At 55.0% G+C, this 26385-nt stretch overlaps 9 protein-coding genes across 9 annotated transcripts; 2 read left to right on the top strand and 7 right to left on the bottom strand.

Moving 5' to 3' along the window:
- Positions 1-1178: 1178 nt before the first annotated feature.
- Positions 1179-1790, bottom strand: BBA_03962 (uncharacterized protein; the record flags this gene model as incomplete). Its single annotated transcript, XM_008599059.1, has 1 exon — positions 1179-1790. The coding sequence occupies one exon, from the start codon at positions 1788-1790 to the stop codon at positions 1179-1181; it is 612 nt and encodes a 203-aa protein (XP_008597281.1).
- A 987-nt stretch (positions 1791-2777) lies between these two features.
- Positions 2778-4436, bottom strand: BBA_03961 (endothiapepsin precursor; the record flags this gene model as incomplete). The annotated part of the gene is made up of 3 exons (XM_008599058.1): positions 2778-2886; positions 3197-3668; positions 3752-4436. 3 exons carry the CDS (start codon positions 4434-4436, stop codon positions 2778-2780), a joined length of 1266 nt encoding a protein of 421 aa, XP_008597280.1.
- A 702-nt stretch (positions 4437-5138) lies between these two features.
- Positions 5139-5395, bottom strand: BBA_03960 (uncharacterized protein; the record flags this gene model as incomplete). The annotated part of the gene is made up of 2 exons (XM_008599057.1): positions 5139-5310; positions 5358-5395. 2 exons carry the CDS (start codon positions 5393-5395, stop codon positions 5139-5141), a joined length of 210 nt encoding a protein of 69 aa, XP_008597279.1.
- Positions 5396-6385: 990 nt separating this feature from the next.
- Positions 6386-10054, bottom strand: BBA_03959 (sex-determining protein fem-1; the record flags this gene model as incomplete). The annotated part of the gene is made up of 1 exon (XM_008599056.1): positions 6386-10054. One exon carries the CDS (start codon positions 10052-10054, stop codon positions 6386-6388), a length of 3669 nt encoding a protein of 1222 aa, XP_008597278.1.
- Positions 10055-10782: 728 nt separating this feature from the next.
- On the top strand, positions 10783-14022 carry BBA_03958 (NACHT domain protein; the record flags this gene model as incomplete). Its single annotated transcript, XM_008599055.1, has 3 exons — positions 10783-11082; positions 11160-11352; positions 11408-14022. 3 exons carry the CDS (start codon positions 10783-10785, stop codon positions 14020-14022), a joined length of 3108 nt encoding a protein of 1035 aa, XP_008597277.1.
- A 217-nt stretch (positions 14023-14239) lies between these two features.
- Positions 14240-15650, bottom strand: BBA_03957 (uncharacterized protein; the record flags this gene model as incomplete). The annotated part of the gene is made up of 3 exons (XM_008599054.1): positions 14240-14871; positions 14956-15349; positions 15468-15650. The coding sequence occupies 3 exons, from the start codon at positions 15648-15650 to the stop codon at positions 14240-14242; spliced, it is 1209 nt and encodes a 402-aa protein (XP_008597276.1).
- A 2084-nt stretch (positions 15651-17734) lies between these two features.
- Positions 17735-19348, top strand: BBA_03956 (sterigmatocystin 8-O-methyltransferase precursor, putative; the record flags this gene model as incomplete). The annotated part of the gene is made up of 4 exons (XM_008599053.1): positions 17735-17938; positions 18080-18384; positions 18510-18946; positions 19008-19348. The coding sequence occupies 4 exons, from the start codon at positions 17735-17737 to the stop codon at positions 19346-19348; spliced, it is 1287 nt and encodes a 428-aa protein (XP_008597275.1).
- A 95-nt stretch (positions 19349-19443) lies between these two features.
- BBA_03955 (transcriptional activator xlnR) lies at positions 19444-22188 on the bottom strand (the record flags this gene model as incomplete). The annotated part of the gene is made up of 5 exons (XM_008599052.1): positions 19444-19584; positions 19641-20371; positions 20421-21839; positions 21953-21972; positions 22034-22188. The coding sequence occupies 5 exons, from the start codon at positions 22186-22188 to the stop codon at positions 19444-19446; spliced, it is 2466 nt and encodes an 821-aa protein (XP_008597274.1).
- Positions 22189-23142: 954 nt separating this feature from the next.
- Positions 23143-25913, bottom strand: BBA_03954 (C6 transcription factor, putative; the record flags this gene model as incomplete). The annotated part of the gene is made up of 6 exons (XM_008599051.1): positions 23143-23698; positions 23781-24128; positions 24180-24493; positions 24553-25254; positions 25346-25666; positions 25908-25913. The coding sequence occupies 6 exons, from the start codon at positions 25911-25913 to the stop codon at positions 23143-23145; spliced, it is 2247 nt and encodes a 748-aa protein (XP_008597273.1).
- Between the last annotated feature and the right edge of the window lie 472 nt (positions 25914-26385).

Below are 26385 nucleotides of genomic sequence, written 5' to 3'. Positions count from 1 at the left end.
TTGGGGCTGGCTAGCTGGAGATTGTGGGGGACAAGGCGGGGAGCAGCGGGGAGAAGCTGGAGCGTTGAAGCGACCAGTGCTGCTGGACAGTGGGCCCAAGGTAATTCCGAGCCAAATTCATTACCATTTCTGCTGTCGGAACTAGTTTGCTAGGTACTTGGAGTGGCGCCAGTTGATGGGGTCAGTACGGAGTACCGCTGTAGCGGTTCGCTGGTGAAATGGGATGATGGTACGCCATTGACGTTGCAACTACGCACGGAATAGACAATGGAAAAAGATGAAAAATGATCAACATTTTCATCCCTCAATTATAAGTTGGAGTATTTTTGCATTAAATCTCGAGAAGTTCCCAACATGGTCAAATTCCTGATCCCAACTCAGCTCCTCACCTTCTCGAGCTGGCTGTTTTGCTGCTAGCTGCTAGCTGCTAGGTAGCTACGTTACAGCGCCTTCACCCCGCCGCAATCAACTGAGCTCCGGGGCAAAATCTGGGGCTCTGGGGCGCTGGAGAAGGAGGCTCTGGCTCTGAAGCAGCACGTGCACTGCTGAGTCTGCTCGTCCACATTGCCGAAATCACCTGGATGGTTTCCCAACCACGCCACCAAAGCGAAAAAAGGACAAGGGAGAGGGGAAAAAAAAAAAACAGTGCCCCTGGCAATAGCCAAGACGGCGCTAAACTATGGTTTCATCTTGAATAGTTGATAGTCTAGATGAAGGCTGGTGAGTTGGGTTCTCTCGGCACTTGCCCGGGTTGTTGTTAGTCAGATTTTGCTAAGCTGGGCCTCGTGGCTTCCGCCCACCCGGTACGCCGCCGGTACGCCACAGATGTAGATGAAGCGGCGGAAAACGCATGTGGTTGTTTATACACTGGATTCATCTTGACAGTTTTTTTTTTTTTTTTCTTTTTTTTTTCAATATATATATTGAAAATCTTTCGAGTTACTCAACCATATCTTGCGAAAGCGAGATAATCACAATGCCCTCCGGAGCTGCCCAGGAAAGTTGCTACTCTCCGTTGACACGGCACCACTCAACACTGGACGTAACAATAAAGAGAAAATGATGTAGGTATTCGCGAATCTCGTATCCTCGTTACTTTTGCAACACACATACACACACACACACACACAAGGTAAAACCTCAACAATGTGTCTCTGGCTCCCCCTTCTTCTTCACCATTAGTTGTTCTTGCAGCGCGTGCGGCTCACAGTCTGCCCCTGTCGCTCCTCCGGATCCGCCGGCCCCTGCAGCTCCGTGCACACGGGCAGCAGCCTCACCGCCACGCACTCCCTGGGCACCGCCGCGCCGCCCGTCGTCAACTCCACCGCCAGCCCGTACGGCAGCCTGCGATCGCACACCATGTACTGGCCGGGGCCCAGCATCAGATCCCCCCTCTGGTCAATGACGCGCACGCCCTCGGTGCCGGGTGCCCCGCCATACCGCAGCATCGCGCTCCACAAGTTCGCGCCGTCGTCGTCGGCGCTGCGCTCCGTCCGCCAGCTCTGCGCGTACCGGCCGAATCCCGCCACCACGGTGCCCCGCGCCGCCCACAGGTCCGCGTCGGTGCCGTTGGTGTGAAAGGTGGCATACTCGGTGTGGTGCGGAGCCGGCGTCACCATGGCCCAGCCCGCGCCAATGGGCACGCCGACGACGTACTTGTTGTGGATGGGCGGCGTAAAGTCTTGCGAGGGGTGGTCGAGTAGGATCTGCAGCTTGAAACCCTCTGAGAATGTCGGGAGAGGAGAAGCGGTGGCGAGGGCTGCAAGGCCAAGAGCGAGAAGCGACTGCATTATTGTTTGACGTGTTGTGGTAGTGGTAGTGTTCTCGAGACGAGGCAGAAGCTTGTGACTAGATTGTTGTCGTCGTATTGTTATCGTCGTAGGAGTGGTTGGGCTGATGATGCTGTGACTGCAGACGACAATGATGTTTAGAAATTCACCCAGACAATCATGCCTATTTATCCAAGTTGCAACACAAAGAAAAAAAAAGGCCGTGGTCAACGTCCCAAAGTCAGTTGCCCAGCACTCGGATTTCACGCCAGTGCCACCGATCCCTTTCTAGGGACTACTTGCTTGCGTCACAATCTCGTACCAACAATGCAATGTGCGCTGGCCGCTCGCTTGTCCTCGCTCAGCCTCCCATCAGAAAAGCGCCGATGGCAAGTTTTGAAAACGAGAGGCTCCAGAATACGAGATATGTGTAGGCTTTTTGCCCCCCTTTGATCAGCCAGCCAGCTCTTTTGCACCGCCGCACTATCAACCCTACAGCGAAAACAATGATTGCGCTGGCCGTCTCAAAATATACACTGAAAAAAAAAAAAACATGATTCGTATCTCGGAGATTTATTTTTCGGCCCATCTCTCCTCGGTGGCGATTTTGTTTGCCAGTTTGCCTTTTGCGTAACTTGTCGCCTGCTCGCCTCCCCTCGCACCAGTTTCGAGGGGAGGAGGCAAAGAAAGGAAGCTGCGTTGCATTGAGCAGCGGCGATTCCGCGCCACCAGCCACGGGGCAGACGTCATTTATGCCTTTTTTTGTGCTGTACAGTTGATGGATGGCCACGAAGAGCCTGGACCATTTTATATTAGCATAGTTGCCAAGATCTATTTCCCGGGACTGAGAACAACGCAACTTCTGGTTTATGGAAGCCGCATAGCCGGGCTGCTGCAGTAGGGCAACTACAAACTAGACGATTCCCGTCCAATGGTCGTATCGACCACCAGTGCAGTCTACCAGCTGACAGCGCGTGAGACATGCAGTGGTGTAGTCTATTATTAGCATTACATCCCGCCCATTGACTGCGCTCGTACTGGACGGCGCCGCCGAGGATGACGAGTACTAGGGCGGACTGGAAGCATTCGAGATACATGCTCGTCCCGCTTGACAGTTCTAAGCAGTATTTTGTACTTTGTAGCAATCAGAGAGATTATCGAAGTTTTCAAAATGTAGTTTTTCCTATCCCTGTTCACCAGTATCGGAGAATTATCATGTATGTATGACCCTCAGGATTGCGACCCTGTGCTACCGGCGCAGCCCATCGTCAACGTGACGCAGACCAGGCAGAGGTACATTGAAGCTTAGAGAAGCCAGTGTCCTCATTGCCCCATTGACTCATTATGCCAGTGCTTTTCTATATCAAATCTTATAATGCTTCATGTACAACATATCTCATTAAGCCCATTCTCACCTCACCACCTACGCAGAGTTGGCCCAGCCAACCCGCGCACCATCGGCGCCATCCTCAAACACAACATACGCACCCGCCATAAACGGAGAGCCAAAAAAGGCATAGTTGCCGCTGCCGCCGTCGTACAACTTGAGCTGACAGCTGCCATCTTCATTGGTCTGTTTAAGGTGCAGCCCGTCCACCTTGATTGTCTTGTTGTTGCCAACACCAAAGTAAAAGTCGGGCAGCGCGGTGCCGCAGTCAAACTTTTCAGTGTAGTTGGCAATGGCGTCCGTGTAGGCCTTGAACGCCGGGCTGGGTACGGTGGACGTGGAGCCGCCCGTGTCGATGATGCCCGTCATGTCGTACGCGGCAAAGGCGCCCTCGTTGACGGCGTACCCGGGAGATGTAAAGGTCCAAAAACCGGTGGCGCTGTTGATGCTGCTGTATGTCAGGTCCCCGGTGTACTTGGAAGAGTCGACGAAGCCAAAGCCAAAAGTACCGTCTGTAAAGTTGGATTGATTAGTCGGCAATTACAGCCAGAGGAAAAGTGAGGCGGGGAAAACAAGGCGGAAACGTCGTGCGTACCGGCTTGGTGCTTCAAGTCCACGGTAAAGACGGGCTTGGCCAGGTGGCTCTTCATGTTGGAAAACGGCGTCTTTTGCTGCGGCCTGGCCTTATTCTTCTTGTCAAAGGCGAAGCCGACAATGCCCGACACGGGGCTCCCGAGAATATCAATGCCGCTAGACTGCGGCATGACCGCGTTGGCGTACTCGACGCCCTGGCCGCTGATCGCGAGCCCGGCGACGGACACGACGTCCCGATACACTGTGCCGCTGGCGCCCGATCCGTCGCCGTAGTGGATGCTCCATGCAGCGCCGTCGACGAGCTGCGCCGTTGAGCTTTTGCTGTGGTTCCACCGGTTCTGGTCCTGCTCGACGGCGCCCGCCGCGTCGGCGCCAAACAGCCACAGGTCCGCCGAGCCGGTATCAAACAGCAGATTCATCGTCTGCGGCGGCGTGCCAACCTCAATCTCGGCGTAGTACTCCTGGTCCGGCCGCGTCGGGCTGTCGCGCGCTGGCGTGATGCCACCGCCGTCGTCGGGGCTGCCACGGCGGCGGCGGACGGCATCTGGGCTGGAAGTGGGCGGCTTGAAATTAGGGTTGTACCGCATGGGAATGGTGAACTCGTTGGCACCCTGGATTGAGGCCGACCGCACGGCGAGGGCGCTCGCCACAGAGGCGAAGCCCAAGACTGTCGCGATGCTAGGCATACTGGCGAAAAGAGTGCGCTCGACTGTGCTACGGCGGGTCGACAGCCGAACGACAGGATAGAGAGTGCCATTGACAAAGGGACCGGGCCAGCGCGCACGGTTTTATACATCACAAGTCGTTGCGCTTTCGATTGCACATGTCCATTACCGCGTCAGCATTTTATGGCACCGGGGGGTCGTCCGGCCCCAGCCCGGATCGGGGACCTGCCTAAAGAGAACCAATAAGGAAGCTTTCCCTCGGATCTTCATCTATGGCGGCTAGAGAAAAGGGCTGCTGACAGGGGCGGAACCCTCGACTTGGGAGAATCAGCTCTCTGACCTTCTGCTTTGGCTGCCACATCATTGTGTGTGGACTCGTTGGTGTGTGGAGTTGGCGGTCCATGCGAATCGGCTCAGGCGGCGAGGTTGGTTAGTTTATATCAGCTCGCCGACCTGCCGATTTAGGATAGTGCCAGACGGAAAGGTTTCCCCCCTTTCGAAAAGTCGGTATATAGCGGGCGGCGATTACGCCAGATACAAGATTCTTAAATCGCTGGCTCGAAAGCGCAGACTGCTTCAAATACTGCGATAGATCCGAACGAGTGGTCGGAGACAGGCGCTAAAGAGTGCGCGAGCCGGGCCGCTAGTGTTTTGCCATACACGCAACAATGTTAGCGAGATGGCTGGAATTTTCTAAATCTGGGTCGGCTACAAGCCTGCATTTCAAAGTCCGTTTAGACCGGGGACGGTGATGTGCTGGCTGCTGAGGGCTACGGTAAAGTCAGGCAGGTTCTCCGTCTCGCTGCAGGAGTAGCTGAAGACTAGCGTGCTGCCGTCGTAGGAGGAGCTTGAGTTCTGGACATAGCCCGGTACGCCTTTGGGATTGCGTCGGGGACTATCAAGAGTGAGGAGCCAGTGTCGAGTGTGGCGTTGGTCGAAGACTCTACCAGATCGCTGCCGCCGGATACATAGCCGTCCATTCTGAAGGGACGACGCAGCAGGTAGGATACATTACATGAGTAGAACACGCCTGTGAAAGAAGCGATGTGATTTCTGGACATGCCATGATTATGATGTTTCAAAGAGCCTTGAGCAGAGATACAGATGCGACAAAAACCAAGTTTCGCCGGCCGCTTTTTCAAGAATCTTAGTGGTGGCGCAAGGGGACTTGGCCAACCCCCCTGGCGAGTGAGGAGTTGAAGGGCAAAGAAGCATAAGAAATGCCAGCGCTACATCAACAGACAGCAAGGGAAGAGTTGCTTGCTTTGCCGAGCATTGGCGACTTGCCGCCGTCACACCGCGTGGCGAATCGAGCGAAAGGCATAGAGAGAGAGAGACGGAGAGAAGTATCACGACCGGTCGGATCACTGGCAAACAGCAGGGAAAACAGGTATATTCGTGATGATGAGGAAAGAAAGAGGAGACGGGGCTGTCTGGAGGGAACGGCGATGTGGATGGCGTCCATGCTGAGTCAGCGTGGAGGCTCTGCCTGCCAGCACACCAAGCATCAGAAAACATGCGAAGCCCGCCTCTCATTTTTGCCTGACGGTTGGTCCAGCAATACGCGGCAACCCCTTTTCGATTGATGCGCAATCCGAGAAACAGAAAACCGATGTGGTCAAACAAGCTAAATTTGTCTTGCGACGGGGACGTGGGGTTGTGTCGGAGCGAGGCGACGAGGCTGCATCACATGGCCGATGTCAAGGGTTTTCTACCTTTAGTTCTTCTTCTTTTCATCCACGCGTCACTTGACGTCGGCCACCTGTCAAGAAGCCTTATCACTGCAGCTACGAGGGAACACTCCTCTTGCTGTAGATCTCAAGTTTTGCTTGCGGATAGCTGGGATTGACCATCATGGTGGGGGAATTGCTCGCCACAGTTTTCCTGGTACGTACAACAATTGCGGATAAGTCAAGAATCATTTTTACTGAAATCATGTTAAATCTTTGGCTTATAATCAAAGGTTTAGTCTACATTGTCGTATTAGAGCCCAGCCTAATGCTTAGCTCCTTCGACTTTGATGCCCTTGCCTCGAGCAGACTAATAATCTCCTCATTGCCCAGCTCCCTGGCCAAAGACAGCGGCAACGAACCAGACTCTGCCGCGAGGTCCGGTGAAGCACCTTTATCCAGCAGCAGCTTGACAATGGCCACAATCCCCTTGCGCACGGCCAGGGAGAGCGGCGTCCACATCCTAGTGCGCTGATCACGGAGATCCCCATCGACCAAGTTGATGTTGAGAATGCCCTTTTCTTCACAGACATAGTTGACCCACGGGTCCAGGCCAATTGTGAAGCGCCAGTCCCCGTGCGAGTAGTTCACCGCCGACCCTGCCGCGAGGAGCCTTGCCACGCCCCGCTCGTGTCCGACCAGGATCGCCCACTCCAGCGGCGTGCTGCCATTTCTGGCCTTGGCTCCGACGTCAGCTCCCCAATACAGAAGCAGCCGCATGGTCTTCCGGTCCTGGCCCAGTGCCGCCCAGTGCAGCGCGGTGACGCCGGTGTCGTCGCGCGCGTTGACCCCGGCGCCTTTGGAGAGGAGGTCGCTGGCAACGTCCGCGTGGCCGCACTGCGCGGCAAAAGACAGCGCGTCGCGCCCCTTGTTGTCCCTGACACAGGGGTCGGCACCAGTGTTGAGCAGCGCTGCCACAAGTCTCCCGTAGCCGTTCAAGGCGGCGTAGAAGAGCGGCGTCCGGCCAAAGTAGTCTCGAGTGTCGACGGCCACCCTGCCCCTGGGCGGCAGCGCCTCCAGAAGCAGTTCTGTCAGCCCGTACTGGGCGGCAAAATGACCGACGTCGATATTCTCGGGTGGACAGCGGAACAAGTAGGACCACTCTTTTAATTGGTCCATGATGCAACGAGATCGGTTATATTTCCTTGACCACACCCTACAGTAGATGCGCAGCCATCGGTTGAAAAATGGATCGGACGGCCAGCCCATGGAGCTGACGAGACGATGCTGGTGGCCTCGCTGGGTGTGCGAGGGCCACGCCACGGAGGCGTACTCGAACAGGGGAAATGTTGACCATAGCGTTCCCGACTCGGCCCACTCCTGCAAAGTTTCGGCTGGGAGCTGAGCTATCTTCTTCATCCGCAAGTACCGGATGCAGGTTCTGGACAGCTGGTAGTGTGCAAGTCGAGCGATGTCTGCGCTGGCCAGCGTTGGGCCGTCGTGCATGGACGCCAAACCGCCTTCCCTGAGTAGAAAGTCGACGACGGACTGGTGGATGAAGCGCACAAAGTGCTGGGCCGATGGCGAGGAGTCTGCCCGCTTCGGCTCGGTCTTGACAAGCCCGCGGCTGATGTAGACGATGCGCGTCGCCATGTCGCTGTCAAACTCGTCGTGGTCCTCAAACTGTGTGCACGACTCGATCAAACTTTCCGCGCCAACAATCAGGGCCCATTTCAGTTCATTCACCTTCAGCGGTCGTTCGGCGAAGCACATCCACTGGAACAGCTTCCGGGTCAGAGGCCGCTCTTCCGCGGCCAGCTCGTCCAGCATTTGGCGGTACAGAGCGGCCAGCTTGGCCGGCGTACCGTGGATCATTCGCCGGATGCTCATGAGCCCTCTGCCGTGGCGGTGCATTGTGTGCGCCCTGTCGACGACGAGCGCCGCCCACAGGAACAAGCCAGCGGCGCGCTCCGTGATCAGTTCCCCGATGCTCGACTCCTTTAGGGACCGGCTCGTGGATAACCGTGCTGCTACAAAGGTCGCAATGTCGGCCTCGTTGTTCCCCTGGACCGTGATCTCGAAGCCGTAATCGCCGTCGAGCACGAGGTGCTGCCGCGCAGTGAAGAAGATGCGCAGCGGAAAGCCGTCGTCCGAGACCCGGTCCAGCAGGGCCTTGAACTCGTCCACGACGCCGACGGCAGTTGCCTCGTCGTCGGCTTCGTCCAGCGCGTCTATGAGTAGCCACACGGGCCGTTCCTGTAGCACGGCCGCCAGTGACGACCGCAGCGCGGCTTTCAGGTCGTACTCGGACCACTTGGTCGCGTCGTCGGGCACCGGCTGCTCCGCGGCGCTGTGCCGTTGAAAGGCGTCCACAAAGGTGGCCAACGCCCGCGGCGCGCGCGTGAGCACCTGGTGCACCAGCGACCGAAAGAGACCCCGCGATGACTTCTGCAGCTTGTTTCCCTGGCGGTCAAAAAAGAAGTCGAGCACGATCGGCGCCTCGCCAGCGCTGGACAGGGCCTTGATCCGGCCGAGGGTGTACCGCAGCAGCGTCGACTTGCCGGACCCGGCGATGCCCTTGACCCAGAGAAGGCCCTTGGGGGAGCTGTGCCAGAGTTTGTATTCTTGGTGGGCAAATAGCCACTCGCACGTGCCGGCGACGGCGTCCTTGATCTCGTGGTCGGGTGTCTCGCGCCGCGCAAAGGACAGTGCGGCCTGGCACGCCTTCTCGGCGGGGGTCAGCAACGGGAGACTGTCAGCCACTGCTGCGCCGCGGCAGGGGTCGCACATGTGGATGAGGATCGGCTTCACCTTCTCAAACTCGGGATCGTGGCAACGAAACTTGACGAGACCCGAGTGGGTGGTTTGTAGCCCGACGACGCGCTCCGACGGCGCGCCGGGTGGAAGGCAGCTGGTGGCTGAGACCTTGCTGACCATGTACTGAGGCTCGCCGTCCATGCTGTAGTTGTTGTCGCTGCCGCTGGGTGTCATTCGCGCGACCGGAGACGGCAGCTGCTCCCAGAAGCAGAAAAGCTCGAGGCTAGCGCGACGCAGCAGCCGTGCGAACGCGGGTTTCTGGTTGATGAGTTCATTTGGGTTGATGGGGTTGAGCGAGTCAAGCAGGAGCCGGTTTGAATTGTCTTGGACAATGGGCCACAACGACTTCATGTTCATGCCGTCGTTTGGGGCACCGAACAGTAGCACGCCTCTTACCGTGCCTAGCTCTGACGACCACAGGCTCGAATGGCTCAGCTGAATAAGCGCCTCCTTGACTAGCAGGCCGCCGAGGCTGAGTCCGACGAGCACGAGCGGCTTCGTTGATGCCGGTCGCGCGTCCTGCCACAGGCCGACCATGGCAAGCCGCAAGCCGCCGCCGAGGTCGACCAGCTTGGCGCAATCGGGGTTCTTGGGAAGCTTGGTGTCGTAGCCGTAAATCATGACGCGGGCAGAGGGGATCATACGCGGCAGGTCGTCCTTGAGCCACATGTGGCCATCATCATAGCTAACGAAGGAGCCGTACGGGTGCGAGCCGCCCAGGCCGTGGACGGCGAGTACGTCAAAGTGATGATTCTTCTTTGGCGGCGTATACAGCGTCGTCAGGCCTAGTAACAGCGCGTCGATGCGCATATTGGCTGCCTGCGGCCCATGGCGCTCACGCTTAGCCCCCGCACTCTTCGGCGTAGGATTCACGACAATCTCCACGGCGAGCGCGCCACGCCGCTCCAGGGCCGCGAGGCGTGGTGGGATCTTGTTTTGGGCAAATAATATCGTCGCCGTCTGGCTGCCACCTATGTCCGCCGCGAGCGTGTGGATGCCGAGGCCGCAGCCCGACAGGTCTTTGTGTGACTCGAGGAGCGCAAGGAGGCTGGCCCGATCGAGCTCAGGCGGCACGCCGCGGACGCGGTACACGGGCGCACGCCGTTTCGCCGGGACGGCAGCATCGGCAGCAGAGGACGACGACGATGCCATTTTGGTGAACTGTGGTTTTAGCGTGCGCGAGTATGGGACGGTAAGGAAGGGAGCAGATGCCCACTGTGTGAGGTATCATGACATGCGCTTCATTCACCCTTGCTAGCGAGGATCAAGCTTTCCCCTCTTTCATAACTTTGTGTGGCAGTCTGTTTCGAGGAAGAAAACGCCTCTGGCGGCAGAAACGTACCTACCAGTCAAGGACAGACGGGCGACACGTCAGTCCGCCAACCGCCTTGCGCTGCGAACCAATCTTGAGTGAAAGCTGCCTTTGTAATTTTCCCGCTTCATTTAATTGTGCATGTATTCCCCCGCTCTGTGCTGCAGGTAGGAGCGGTTCAGCTCTGCCGACTTGCGTCTATTTATTATTAGCACAGACGTGCAGCTTGGCTGGTTCTTTCCTCTCATCACAGACAGCCTGCATGAGACGGGAGGGAGCCTGGCGCGAGGGCAGGAAACGCCCACCCACCTACATGTACAATTTGTATTCATTGTAACTGAATAGGTATAGTGTCTATATTTCCAAGTCTGGGCTGTCAATGCCCAACGGATTCCCTTGGCTGGGCCACTGCCGCCTTTTTCCACGTACCGGCAATTATCATGTCTACATACAGTTCTGTTATAGGACGCTGTTGAGTGTCTCGGGCGGACGGTTACATTGTTATTCTCATCTTTTTTTATCGTAGCAAGATGGCAATTGTCCGCCTACAACACTGTAAAGCTTCACCATGTCCAGCGACAAGCCCTTTCCGCCTCTCAAATCCTCACAAAGCTCCCTTACGCAGTACATGTCCACGATAGACGACGCCGAACTGCATGAATACAAGTTTTCTACCGTCCAGGGTGTGCTGCTCGAGATCCAGCTCCTCGGTGTCCATGGTCCAACACCTCGCGGCGCCGCCGGGCTTGGCGCACTCACGCCCTTTATTAGCTTTATCGATCGTTATTCAAACGCCGTGGACATGATGGTGCAGAATTTTGGCGCGCCGTCGTGTCTGATATGGGGATGCTTGCGTGTCATATTGAAGGTGACTTTCTGTTTGACTGCGACTGCGCAGTACTCGGCTTCTCTGCTCTGCGTTGCCGACTGAAAATGATTGTCTAGGTCGGCCGGTCCGTATCCTTCTTCTTTACCGACCTTCTTCGTCTTGTCGAGCGCTTTGGCACTCAACTCTGCCTATATAGCCGCTACGACGCACTTTTTGATGGACACACCGACTTTATGGCCGCCCTGTCCGACACCTACATGGATGCTCTCATATTCCTCCGCAAAGCGCGCGACGCATTACGTGCGAATGGTGCGTCGCTTGTCACTCTTTCGCTTACAGTATATGCACAAGCTGACTTGATCAGGAAGCGTGACGGCCTGGCTGCGCCGCGTCTGGACCAATTTTGAGCAAGACTTTGACACAATCACTGAGCGCCTCAGCCGCCGCCTCGAGCACCTCGACCAGCTAAGCACCTTTATCCACAGAGATGTCGCGCATACCCATATGAAGACGCAGGAGGAGTTCCGTGCGCAGTCCACGCAGGCTCTGCAGGATAAGCTTGACTGGGACATGCTCTCTTGGCTAGCGCCGGTTGATTATGACGACGACTGGCGACGCGGAAGGCAGATGTGCGCGCCCGACACCAGCCGCTGGATATTCCAGCACGCCGCGTTCAAGACGTGGCTCGACGACGCAAAGCCGCGTATGGGATGGGTCATGGGCAGCGCGGGAATGGGCAAGACGGTGCTCTGCGCCTCCGTGATTGATAAGCTCAGGGATGATGTCGCTGCCGACGGTGTGGTCGTGGCGCACTTCTTCTTTGACGAGAGGGACGACAGCCGTAACACGGCGCTGGCCATGTACCGGACCGTGCTGGCGCAGTTTATTGCGCAGCTACCGTCGTGCGCGGCGTGTATACGGCCGGCGTTTGAGGTGTCCAAGAAATACGGTCGACGGTGCATGACGTGGTCAGACAGACCTGCGTACTTGTTGGAGCAGGTGCTGGCCGCGGCCACGTCGGCTTACATGCTGCTGGATGGACTAGATGAGTGCAAGGGTATGGAGGGACAACTGAGCGAGCTGTTGAGCCTACTCCAGTCACAACAATGCCGCACTCTACTATTCAGCACGGACGCACCGTGGATCCGTGACAAGGTGGCCGCTTTCGATCTCGTCACCATGACTGTAACGCCGGACCTGACACGGCCAGATATCGAGGCCTACTTTACCAACGTCATCAACAACCTTAACGTACCAGCACTCTCAGCTGACGAGAGACGCGCGCTGCTGAGTCAACTGTGCGGCGGCGCCGACGGCATGTTCCTCTGCGCTCGTCTCCTCACCGGCGAGCTGCAGTCGGCAACGTGCCTCAACGACCTGTACGCCGCCGCCGCCGCCTATCCCGGCTCTCTGAATCAATACTACGCCATGAGGTTGGCAAAACTGGCCCAGGAGCCGCAGCGTGTGCAGACCCTGGCGCGGGGCGTCTTCATGCGGGTCGTGTGCAGCCCACGACCGCTGACGTGGCCGGAGCTGCAGTGTAGTCTATCTCTTGAGCCGGACGGGGCAGATGTTCAAGGCAGCAAAGGTCGGCGTCCGTACAAAGCGGCTGTTCTGAGGGTATGTCAGCCGTTCATCGAGCATGATGCAGAAAGGGATACCTTTCGGCCTGCATATCTTTCGGTGCATCAGTTCCTGACGGCGCCGACGGACGATTCGCCCTGCGTTGGGCTGCCGTTCCATCTTGCGACTGGAAATCAATGCATTGCCAAGATTACGCTAGATTACCTGATGCAAATTGGAAACCACGAGGTCGACCCAGACGCATGCGCATACCCTCTACAGGCGTACGCTACCTTGTACTGGTGCCAACATCTCGTGGATGCGCAGCTAGACGCGTCACTCCACCAAAAGGCAGTGCGATTTCTGTCGTCGGATGAGAAGCGCCGCGCCTGGCTCATGCACTGGCTTCTTCTACGCCGCGAGGCCTTTCCCACGCAGGCCATGATTGGCATACTCGGCCAGGTGCGGTGTCTTTTGGAAGAATACAGCGACGGTGATGGGCTCAAGATGGACGAGCTCGAGGACATGGTGGTTATCCTCGCTGCGCTCGACGAGGCGCGCATCCAGTCCCAACCCGCCGTGCCCATCAGCCGCTCCGACATGATGATGATTATCCGGGACCTCGCCCGCCTCTACACGGCAGCCGGTCGCATCGACGACGGCATCCGCCACTTGGTCGCCAGCAGGGAGCGTCTGGATCGCGTTACAGGCGCGCGGCCGCACGACAGTGTCTGGCTCCTCAACGGCGTGGGCATTCTTCACGACCAGGCCGGCCATGTCGACCTAGCCATCGCGACACAGCGCGAAGCCCTGGCAATCCTGGATGCATCTGGCCTCTGCGGGGAGCTAGACAGGGTGCTGACAATTAATGAGCTTGGCCGGCTGTACCGTCACCAGAGCAGCTACGCGTCCTCGGAGGAGATGCACCTGGAAGCGCTGCGCATTCTCCAGCCCGCGCTGCCCGACACTGACGTGCAGGTCATCTGGACAAAAGCACATCTGGCGCGCTGCTACCGGCAGCAGGGCCGCTTTCGCGAAGCCTGTGTCTTGCACGAACAGGTCCACACCATACGGGAAAGACTCATCGGTGCTGAGCACCCGCACACGCTCTGGGATCTAAGCGATGTGGCAAAGTGCCGGAGCGACATGGGCGACTTGGATGCCGCGCTACGGCTGCAGGCGGAGTCGGTGCGCCTGCGAGATGAGACGCTGGGGAAGCATCACAATGACACACTGTGGGCGCGGAACGACCTGGGCATCATGTATGAGCGCGCGGGGAGGAGGCGGGACGCGCTGGAGGAGCATCGACGGGCGTGGGAGGGGCAGGAGATGACGCTGGGTGAGAAGCATGGGACGACGATGTGGAGTTTGCAGAGAATACAGGAGTTGGAGACTAGTTTGCAGAACGATGAATAATGACAAGGTTGAAATTCGGCTCGACATGGGCATCAAGTGCATCAGCCATTGACGGTTGATGGATGCTATTGCCTGCTCTCCATCTTGGAGCTTTGTGAACTGAACTACCTGGAAGATATTACTCCACGTAAATGCTAGAAATATAAAAGTCGTAGTGACATTGAAGTTATTAATGTCTTGTGATATAAACCATCCTGTTTACCGTGCAATGTTTCATTCATGAGTGGTCTCCACGTCGCTCAGCAGGCGGCACCGCCGAGTTTGGTCTGCTCTCTCGCCGCACGTCGTACATCATGTCCACCCGCACGCCATTTTTATCCTCGAATAGCCCGTCACTATTGTCAGTGTATAAATCAACCCTCTCAACCGTCGTTTTCGTCTTGATGGAGAGATGCGCCCTGGCGCGCAGCTCGGCGAGCTGCTCCGCCTCAATCTTGTCCTTGTCCTTGTCGTCATCGCCGTCCAAAGTCAGCGGCGCACTAGCCTTGCGCGAACCAACATGAGGATCATTCTGGTCCAGCGACTTTATTACCAAAAAACTTTTGAAGCGATTCGCGGCCCTGCGGAGCCATGTGAGCACCGCGTGCAGCGTGGGAATGGTGCCGCACACAATCATGAGAAACAGCTCGCCGGTGACCCAGACAAAAATGTCATAGGTGGCCCACGTCTGGTCGGTGCGGTTTGCGAGCTCTGCGAGGTATTGGGTTTTGATGCCCGAGCAGATGGAGGTGAGGATGTTGAGGCCAAAGACTATGGTGAGCTGCATCTTTTCGGTCGTTTTGTTGGTGAGCTGCCAGAATATGGTGGCGGGCACGATGGCGAGACTGGCGTCGGTAAAGGTATTAAAGGCTGTGTGAAACTCGTTAGAGAAGAAACTGGTCATATTGTTTTGGGAGAAGAGAGTGAGTCCAAAAGGTATTTATTTGGCCATACCTCCGGTAAAGGTTCCAAACGAAGACATGACATGAGGGTCGATGCACTTGCCCCCAATAACCCGCTGATCCCAGAGCGCATTGGCCGGCGTGCATTGCGCAAACGTCAGCGTCGAGCAGGCAATGGCGACGAGGCTGGCCAGCGTCACCGGCACGATCCAGAGAAATACGCGCTGCCACCGCAGCTCCGTCAGCCGGATAATGGCGAGCAGCAGGGCGGCGACGGAGATTTTGCCGGCCGCGACCCCGAGGATGCCAAACACTTGGCTGAGCCAATTCAAAAACAAGACGTTGGCGACGTTGTCGGGTCCCGTCTCGGCGACGTGCTGGATATGCATCGATCCGCCTTTTTGCGCGTAGAGGGTCAGGACAATGGTCCATCCTAGGAAGCATAGCTGCAATGCCCGACCAAAACCCACCCGCAACGGAAATCTGTCAGCAAACTAAATGGTAAAGGAGAAAAAAAAAACATAGTTTCACATCTCGATAACATGGAGAAGAGGCGCGGCATACCATGGCAAGTATCATAAAAATGTCATCCCATCCAAACATGCGGTTGCGAACGCGAACGACGACGCGCAGCGCAGCCGTGATTCCAGCCAGCGCCGTCAGCGACCAAAGTATGCGGATGAGTACGGGGCCACGATCTCCTCCAACATTACCACCACCACCACCCCTTGGTTCAAGACCACCCATAATTGGGCGGCTTTTTTTGCAAATAACAGGCAGATGTAGTTGTTATTTTTTTTGTTCTTTTCAGAAATGGAAATACAGAAATTCTACTCGCGAGGTTTTTGAGTCTGCAGTCGTCATCCCCGAAGCGAGCAAAAAAGACATGGTCACACGAGAGAGCTGACGTCGCGTTGTTGGAAAAAACGCCTTGTTTTAAGAAATATTTCCACCGTAGACCTTGGGAGACAGAAGCAAAAAAAAAACGGACTCGCGCTCTAGTTGGTGCTCTAACATCATATTGCTTCTTCGGTCAATAACCGCTGATGGGTTTTTCGTGAAACCCTGGGGAGGGGGATGGAGACTCGCGTCGTTGCTTCTTTTCCGCGCCCATAATTCTGGTTAGCTTCTTTACATGTTGTGCTTTTGCGTGCCGTTCTGAGAGAGAGAGAGTGAGCACGAGGGCAAAGAAAGAGTAACCCCCGTGTTTACAGGTTTGCATCAGCGCAAAGTATTCTGTAATCCCATCTCTAGCTAGTCAAAGGGGGTTCAATTCAATTTCGCTACGATTGGCTTTTTGAGAGAGACGGCAAACCGCTTGAGAGAGACGGCAAAACCGCGCGCATCCCAAGCTGGCCTGTCAAAAGTCAGGAAGCATCTAGGCTACTCTATTTAGACAACTTCAGGCTCACCGAAAATAGTAGGGCAAGTATCTGGTTTTACTCACCAAAGTTGCTCCACTGGATCTACATATAGAAACAACGTTGATCCTCTGGATCTACGGACACGGAACACGCGCGCATAAGTGGCTGATCAGTGGCTTGCAGATCCTTGGGGGCGACAAAAAGTAACAACACCAAGTTAAAAAGAGTATGAATTTTGGCAGTGACACGTGCCACACGCACACACACACAAAGTAGTTTCCCCTTGCCTTGCATTCTGCTTTCATCTTTGTGATTTCGAGTCAAAAGGTTTGCTTCTGCCTAGGCGACCGAAACGTCGCTCCCCCTGGAACTAACACCAAACTTGCATTTTCAGACTCGTTCAGCACACAGTTGGAGGTTTTGGGGGGGAGGGCAACTGATGATGTATTGTGAAAGGGCGTGGGCTGTAGGTGGCTAGGCGAGACGATACCAGGCCAGCCGGCGGCAGCTAGTCGCCCCCGCCCCCAGCAACTCCGTACTACGGAGCCGTCATGGGTTCTGGAGTATGGATCGTCCCGTCCCGTTTGAGGCCATACAACCTTCAATTGTGACCTGACGATGCTCCAGGAGCACCGGGCTATTTGTAGAGGGGGGGCTAATGGCCTTTCAAACTAGCCACTAACTACGGGTACGGAGTAAGCCATCCTGTCAACCTGTCAGTGCTGTCTTACGAGGTAAAAGAGAGAAAGGAGACGTCGACGGCCCGTGGGTGAAAATATTCCAGCCTCTCCAAGACAGTCGTTTATGGTGCTCGACCGCCCCCCGTTATTTATTATGTTAGTGAACCAGCAACTGAGGTCCCCCTCGCCGCTGTGCCTCCTGTCTACCGTCTAATCTCGCCAATCTTGCATTACCCACAAGTAATTAGGCCATAACATGGGAATGCGGACGCTGGCTATAGTCCTACTGCATCCAAACTGTAATAAATAGTCGCTCGATTTCGCAAGATTCCAGCAAGCAACAACCCGACTCCCGCTACGTGTTGCCAGAACGTATCAAACCCATCCCCTATCCCGAAGCAAAACTCTCCTTCATCGCAGATAGTAATACTGCCCTAACTAGGGCCCACCTTATTGTCTCACCCTATCCGTAACTAGTATCCATATAATGCGAAATGCGAATAGAGCAGAATATAGTGCCATTGTTGAGTTGTCTGTCTGCTAGTTGTGATTTTTCTTTTTTTTTTGCTTTTGCCTCCAAGACGAGAAAGTGAGACATTGTTTTTCCAGCAAGGGAAAAAAGGATAACTACTTGTTGAGTTGACCAGATACACTCAAAAAAAAACCCCCAAAATGGACAACAACAAATAACTTTCGAATCACGAGAATCAACGACACACCCCTCACAGATTTTGTCGGAAGCTGAACAGGCAGGCCCATAGTACCACCGCCCCCGAGACAAGCCAGCATGGCACTCCCATCGTCACTCACACCCATCGGGGATGTCGACGCTCTCATTGCGCAGCTCCAAGCCATCGTCGCCGACCCCAAACGCTTTGCGGCCGCGGCAGCCATCGACGACACCACAAGACAGCAGCTGAAGCAGCTGACGCGCGCAGCGTCTGTCGCTCTAGAAGAGCCCTTTGAGACGGTCCAGCGTCTTGCCTATTCTGTAAGCCCCTTTGCCGCCTCCCTCCCCCTCCCCCAATCTCCCCTCCACCCCTGCACATCAAAATACGGCAAAAAAAAAAAAAAAAAAACACAGCAGCAGTATGCCCTGTCACACTGCATACATATACCCGTCTTTTCACAGGCTGAGGTCTTGATCCTGACACCCGTCCTTTCTCAGCCTCTGCCGTTGATCACGACGCGCATCGCGCAGAGACACAACATCTTTGCTACGCTCGTCGCAGGCTCGCAGCAGGGCCAGGGTCAGGGTCCCGTGTCGTTTGGTGCGCTCAAGGAGGCGACGGGTCTGCAAGACGCCGTGCTCGAGTCGCTTCTAGACTATCTTGGCTCGCAGGGCATGCTCAGTCAGCCGGTGCGCGGACAGTATGCGGCAATCGGGCTAACCCAGCTCATGACGGCGCCGCTGCTCCAAGACGCCATCATTCACTTGTAGGTGCTGGGGCCGGGCTGGGCTGTTGCTTTCTTCTTCTTCTTCTTCTTCAAGACCAACAAGTTGCCCCTCCCTTCCCCCTTTTTTTTTTTTTTTTTTTCCTCTGACAGAATGTGAATCACAGCCACGACAACTGCCTACCCGCATTTGCCGCGCTCAACACCGTCCTCAGCTCGCCGCCGTCGCAGAAACTCAACGCTTTTGAAGTTGGGCAGCATTCTACCGTCGACTTTTATACATGGCTTGAGACGCACCCCACGCAGCAAGGCGCTTTCCACCGCTTTATGGAGGCCCAGTTCGCCAGCCTTCCGACCTGGCTGGACGCCGTCGACTTTGCCTCCGAGTTGGGCGGTGGCGCCGGCCTCGGCTATGCCAATCACGTCGTTTTCGTGGACGTGGGCGGCGGCAACGGACAGCAAATTGCGGCCCTCAAAGAAAAGTTTCCCGAACTGAAGGGGAGAGCAATCTTGCAGGATCGGCCAGAGGTACTCGAAAAGGCACTCGAGGTGGACGGCATGGAAAAGATGAATTATGATTACCTGACGGAGCAACCTGTAAAGGGTATGTCATCTTACCCCATCTCTCCCATCCGTCTTTCTCGTGACTCATCAGCATGTTGCAGACGCTTGCGTGTACTATTTCCGGCAAATTATGCATAACAACGACGACGCCACCTGTATCCGCATCCTGCAATCCCAGCTCCCTGCCATGGGCCCCTCGAGCGTCATCGTCATTGACGACAAGTGCCTGTCTGACGACAAGCCCCCGCAAGACGCCCCCGGGGTCGAGTACACGGCCGCGCTCAGCATTGCCATGAAGGTCATGTTCAACGCGCAGGAGCGGCGTGAGGCGCATTGGCGTGCGCTGCTGTCCGAGGCGGGTCTGGCTATCAAGCATGTTCGCAGGTTTACCAAGTTTGAGGATTCCGTCATTATTGCTGCTAAGCAGTGCTTCTCCACATAGTGAGACTGGATCGCAGAATGGAACATCAGCTTGCACTTCAAGGTAGCCTCCGAGTACATGTACAATTTGATGCACTTCCGACATGTCTTGGGTAATTACAGGCCGAGGCCGCGAGCGCCCTTTGTCCACCGATACAGTGATAAGGCTCTACGTCGTGCCCGATGCTCTTCGAGGTTCGTAGTTCCCGCTCCACGAACCGAATACAGAGTGGACCGTACAACTCGTCGAAAGTTTTTCTATGGACCGTCAGCAGGATGAAGGATGAGCATTGCAACCACATATTGAGCATTACCTGAAACTCTGTAGTGAGCGTAACGACGCAAACTTCATGCGCGCGAATTATGTTCTCACAAGCCTGTTCCACTGACTCGTTCGGCCCCAGCTGCGGCATGCGATCCGCAAAGAGCAGCAAAATAAAGCTTCCTTGCAACAAATAAATGCCAAAGAGATATGACATAAAGGTCAGCTCCGGGTCAATGGTCAGAATCGTCGACACAGACTGTGAAGCGGAAATGGCGTGCGAGGCACACTCTGTAAATCGCTTGGAAGTGATCCAGTCATCGCCATCGTCCAACATGGAAATGGCATCCCATTTGCCATGCAGCAGGACGTGCAAGACATGTAGAATATGTGTGCTGTATGCCCTAACGAGACGAACGCGAGAATGGTCACCATGTGACTGTTGTGACGTGTCCATGGGGGGTAGCCCGCCATTCATGCTCATCATCGAGTCACTGAAGCCGCGCGAGGGCGGATCCCGGCCAAGACTATCCAAGCTCAGCTCGAAATCGGCCAGCAGTTTAGAGATGACCGCGATGGAGTGTGTGTCATCCAGACCGCCTAGGCGAGGGTGGTGTCGTCGGTGATGAAGCTCAATTATGTCGCCAAGGATGGCCATGAGCGGAAGAAAGGACTCAAAAAAGCCAGTGCCCGAGGCCAGCGTCGGCGGTCCTACATGGCGGGCGGGAATCTCATGGAAAGGTACGGAATCAAGATTCTCCCATACATACTCGGGTAAGGGTGCTTGGATTTGTTAGCATAGTTGCGGGGCACGAAAAGAAGCACCGCTTACTGTAGACCTCGCAGTACGAGTCGGGAATACTAAGGATGGTGTTGAATGACAGAGACAAGTGTCTGTCTAGACTATACAGAAGCCAAAAGACGCGACGACGCTCTTCTCTATTTTCAATCGATTGAATAGTAAGTGGTTCCTGCTCTCGACGACATGCGCACAGCGGGTTGGCGCATGGAGAGAGTGGTCCTGGACATTGCTCATCCTCCCTGTTCATCTTGAGCGAAAAGGCTAATCTTGTAGCTTTGGACCACCACTTGTGGCTATCGGATTTGAAATCGCCCCCAGAAACGGCGATGGAAAGGAGAATGTACGTCAAGACATCGTCGACTACGCCTGCCGGTTCATTAGCAGCTGTCAGTCTCGGCGCGGCACTCGATGTGGCCAGGCTCGGGTGGGGAGCCTCGTGCTCCGCGCGCAGGCCGCCGTGGATGCGACGCCATCGATCTGGATCACGAGCAGATACTAATGAGGTAGCTAGCTCGTATAATTCGTTGACAATTTTTGCTCTGGTTCCAGGCACGTGCAGGAGCATGACGTCTGCCGTCTGGGCAACACACCATAATATCGTAGCGAGCAATGCCGGAGTGGTCGGCCGAGGCTGTGTCGGGTGTAAGATTGACTTTTTGCGAAATATTCGGGTGAGGATATAGGGGGAAGCCCCACGGAATAATGAGCTGCCAGGGTCGGTTAAGAAGATCTCGAGCAGGTCGCATGCGACAGAAGCTGGTATTATGTTGCGAATATATCGGAGGACAGGGTGTAAGAACTTGTAGGTGCAGTCCTCAGTAGGAGCTTTTGTTCCGTAGTCGTAGCTGCTTGACTCGGCAACACTAGTACCACCAAAAGATGCTCTATGTGGCGTATGGCTGCTCGTGGAAGGTCTCGGTGGATATATCTGGTATCCGGCGCTATGATCGTTGTGCGATGCGCCGTTGGCGGGTGATGGGTAGCCGGCGCTCTCATCAGACACGAGCGCCTCGGGGTCTGGTAGGCCGTCGGCACCAGAAGCAGACCCTAGTTGAAGCCGAGGCTTCTTAAAAGGACTGTCTGCCGTGCCGTGAGAGTATCGATGCGTCGGCGGTATTTGGTGCACGAGGGATGAGACGTTGAGGGCAGCGGATATGCGCTGCTGGGAGCGGGCGTCGCTGATGGGCTGGGGTAGTTCGTACGGCCGCGCGCTTGGCAGCGGAGAGGCAGTGTGCTCCGAAGCCGGTCTTGAAGTCGGTTTATACGATGGGGCCGGATTGGCCGTGGCATGGGGTGGAGAGACAATCGATGGCGACGATTGGCCTAGAGCTTGCGTTTCTTGGGTGGGCGGTTCGGTATCGGTATTGGCGACCGGGTTGGCATTGGCAGAAGCAGGCAGGCGGCCACGCTTCTTGACTTGTCGATTATAAAGGCAGGTATATCCGTAATCTGGGGTGCGTCAGTCTCCACCTGAGTGTAATTGAATAGGCTCGGGAGATGAGAGATTTGGCGTCGTGACACGGCGCATGGAGGGCTGCGGCTACGCCATGAGTTTGTCTTACCTTCACAACGTCGACAGGGGCTGCAAAAGTGTTAGCTTTGATTGCTGCAGTGACTTACTCGTGGCCACCAGGTTGACTCACTACTCGCCATTACAACGGGTGCGGGAGGTGCTGCACTTGTCGCAAGCTCGACGGGTGCGTTTGCGCGGGCGAGCATGCTCTTGCGGCGCAGAGGGGGAGGCATCTACGGGCGACTGGCTATCGGCATCGAGATCAAGACCGCTGTCATTGGCCATGTTGACGTCGGCAGCCGACATGAGGTATCACCAACGGGCGGCAACATCCACGAGCAGCTGCCTGGGAAAAGGCGACCTGGTGGAGAAAATATGCGAAGGTGTGACAGACAATTGCCAAGGCGGCCTGAGCGCCGCGACGAGGCGATATGGCGGCACAATGAAAGAGGGCGAGAATGAGGATGAGGAGGAGAAGGGCTTGGGATGGAATCGGGAGGGAGATGACGGCCAAGGATAGAGGGAGGAACTCGCGGCGGACGAGCTCAAAACTCAAATCCGGTCCGTGATGGCGTCGACCGACCGACCTATCTATCACCCTACCACGGTAAATAGGGCGGGCTACGCGATTGGTAGCGGGCAGCTTGCAGCTGGCACGGTACAGTTGACTGTGAGACGCAAGCCACAGGCCGATTCAGCCACTGCCTGACACTGCCGAGAGATGGTGGCGCAGCTGCAACTAGTACCATGAACTCTTTACCTGCATACCCTCACAACTTGCCGTTTGTCTTGACATCAGAAACTACAATCTGGGAACAATCAAAATCTCACATCAATATCTAAGGAAAGTAAAAGAAATTGGCCACATGGCACGGCTGTACAAACTCCATGGCAGTCGTAAACCACAGGCGCACTTGGCGTGCTCGACTCAAGTCAGTGACTGCTAGACAACGCCATCACACGCTGGAGCAAGCCAGCGCCAGCGGGTGCCACCAACGTTCAGCCCGCCAGAGTCTGTGCCGAGGGATCTAGCCTCCACAGGGATTTATACTGTCGACATCGCACTAATAAAACAGTATGTCTAATGAGTATCGCTCATCTATCTTCCTATAATCTGAAATGAAAAGTCAGTCTTTCAGACTAATAGGTGAAGCGAGACCAGCATGATGGACTAAGAGAACGCTTCTATTTGCTTTCATGTACTGCCTGAAGATGATTGTAGAAAGTGACGGAGGATAATTAGGACGCTTCGGCGGAGGAATTCAGCGTTATTTTCTCAAGATTTTTGAGAACATCACTAAGTCGCTGATTCTTCGGGTTTTCCGAGGCATCTATGATATTCAAGGGCCAATTGGAGTGGACCTCTTGAGCCAACACTGGCGTCAAAGGCACCTGAACCTGGGGGCCCGCGTACAGATATCTGTCAATCAGTGCTCGAGTCTTGGGACGCACGCTGTTCCTCGTCAGATGAAATAACGCTTGCCCGAGGTAATGGTTTCGTCCCTGGTCACGGAATCCCTGCGCGCAGAGCACCACTGTCGACTGCACCGATTCCGTGTCGAGTATGTTGCCATCGCCAGTGTCCGTTTGACGGATCATGGCAAGTTCGGCGAGCGGCTGAACAATAAAAGTATCCAAGCGCTCGAAGCTGTGCCGCATGTAGTATAGCCGAATCAGGGTCTCGAGTGAGGCAATCGCCTCCGACAGCAGCTGTCGTGCAGTGCTTTCCGCCGTCCACCGGTCCAGAATGGAGCAGATGGACTGCTGTTGTAATTTGTCTGCAGCGACCATGAGTCTGATGACCGAGTTGTAGTAATGCATGCTACCGCAACATGTTAGCTGGCGACTTTGCTGTTGCGCGGGCTATCTCTTCTTACTGTAGCTTCAAGTGCACGGGGAAGATGATGTTTTTCGGTGTCAACGGCAGTGGCAGGCTGTCGAACCAGTTCTCCAGTATTTTGTAGTAGCTCAGGATATCGCGAAGAGAAAAGACCGGTTTGTGCTCTTGGCCACGGTAGTGTTTGCGCGCAATATCGTTGAAGATGACGCTAAGAAGAGCATGACCTCTGAATGATGCGCCAAAGTGAGCGGGATACAAGTCATCGCTGGAGGGATACTTGAGCCAAAACTCTCCAAACCAATCTTGGTTGTCGTTTGGATCGGGCAAAGGAACTTCGGGCTTCTCATCCAGGAGTGGTCTGTCCTGAAAGTACCACTCATTGTGACTGTGAGGTTGTGAGACAAAATTGAAACAATGTGGAAGCCTGAAAGCTTACATTTGGGAGATGAATATCGCCCACGCGGTGAAGTCTCTTGCATCCTGGGCCTTGCCGCTCACACGATTCTTGTCGAGCTTGGAGATTGCAAGCTTCTCCGCCATGGCCACCGACTGAACCAGGTATGCTCTGCCGATCTTGTCTGACCCGCAGATTGCATGCGCGAGATAGAGGATTGGTCCGGCTTGCACAGTTGTCAATCTCACATTGCCGGCTTCCATGTCCCACAGACGTTTGGCTTCAGCCATGAACAGGTATCCCAATGTACGAGGATTCCAGTACTCTGCCCGATTTGGATGTTCAGTGGCACTGTGCTGCTTCATATTAGCAAAAAAGCACTTTTTTTAGCACATGAATAACCGGCAATCCTTACGCAGGCGTGGGCCAGAATGGAGTTGACAAGAAGAGGCGAGCAAAATTGTCGATCCCCCGAAACCATGTCATCCAAGAAGCAATCTTTTTGGAAGCTGGCGTGCCATTGATACTCGTACATGAAGAAGTGTTGCAACATTGTTCGCATGAGGTGGTCATTTTCCGACACCACAGTCCAGTCCGAGGGCTTAACCTTGCTCAGCCTCGGATCGATGACGGTAGCAGCATGGTACGGCCGAAGAAATGGTATACTTTGTTTGAGAACCTGGCCAGCTGGCGCATTTATAGCACGCTGCTGACGGCTCTCGTCACCAAAAGCGTAATCGTAGATGGGAGACTGGAGATAAGTATTGCTAGCCGCGTAAAGATAGCGTGGCATAGAGGCAATGTACGGAAAGTCAAACCGTAACCTCGTTTCGGGTGCCACAGCAAGATCAATCATCACGTCGGCGTTTTCGATGAGTCGAAGTATCGAGTCCGGGTCGGCACCACGCCGTATGCGGTGGAAGACGTCCAGAGCCTCATCTTCAGACCGCATCTGCAGAATTTTATAGATTTTGTCGGTCGAAGACGATGACGACTCTTGTAGCTGGCTGTACTTTCTCTTCAGTGCCTGCCCGGGCGTTTCAGACGGATCCGCATCGTAATGGCAGCGCACGTTTCGTTTTTGACACGCCGAGCACGCCGGACGCTGCGCATTGCACTTGGAGCTCCCGATATTAGCGGCGATTTTGACTTATTTATTTAGTGGTAGCTGTGGGCTCCCACAAATGAAAACAAGTCACAATACGTACCTTTACTTTACGTGTGCGACACGACTCGCACGCTGCAACGGCGATACTCTTGCGCGTAACCTTTTTAACCAAGGGCCAGGCTTTGTGCGGCCTTTGTTTGGGTGTTGACGAGTCCCTGTGAGATGCAGCCGGGTACAACGCCGGCCAGAGCGGACGTGGGTTGTCTGCACTCATCCCGTGAGACAATAATCGACACAAAGTTGTGAGCGATGATGGCCAAAGTGTAAATGCGATAGCGCGGTTATGGGAATCTAGTCCGGCATTGCCATAGTCTCCTTCAGTTCCCGAGCCTTCAGCCGCTCGGCTACACTCTCTTCCGAACTGCGATCAAGTCACGTGGAAACGTAGCAGCGAGTATAGTTAGAGTACAAATATTTTTTTTGGAAATCGCTATTCATTCTGTCAATCAACTTGTCTTGTCAGTGATTGATCTGGCGTTTGCTGATCAACGGATTTCGAGTTGTCCAGATAGGGTCGGCTCCACGCATTACCGTCTTGTAGAAAGCCAACCAGCTTCGCTCGGAATTTGCTCCGTCTTCGAATCTGCCCCATATTTTCTCACATACATCATGGGCTTTTCTCTGGTTTGACATGAAGCTCGAAGCCCAGTGCCAGTATAGACTTTGGCAAACTAATCATCCGAAAACTGCGTGTTGATATAACCACGCCCGGCAAGCTCATTAACCTGGTGCTTGGAGCAAGTTGAGTATATGAAAAGTAGAGTACTGCTACTTTGGGGGCACAGCACCGTTTTGCTATAGTCACTGGTGCACGTGATGTGTTGTACCCATTTTCGCTTCCACGACCATCATAATTTATATATTATTGTCTTCTTAAAACTCGACAAGACTACATCTTATCTTCTAACAGTGAATGTATCTGAGATCTGGAGATGTTATTCCCAGCTAATAGGAAGCTATCATACGTATCAAGGCACGCAACTAAATACAGCATTCTTATTAGCTAGGAGCTAGAAACGCCCCACTTTAATTGAATTATAGCTCTTATATATAGCTACCTTTATATACACCAATTTAACT

The sequence above is a fragment of the Beauveria bassiana genome (genome assembly GCF_000280675.1).
Source record: "Beauveria bassiana ARSEF 2860 unplaced genomic scaffold BBA_S00008, whole genome shotgun sequence".
In the NCBI taxonomy this organism is placed as follows: Eukaryota; Fungi; Ascomycota; class Sordariomycetes; order Hypocreales; family Cordycipitaceae; genus Beauveria; species Beauveria bassiana.
This window is presented reverse-complemented; position numbering and strand designations above follow the sequence as displayed.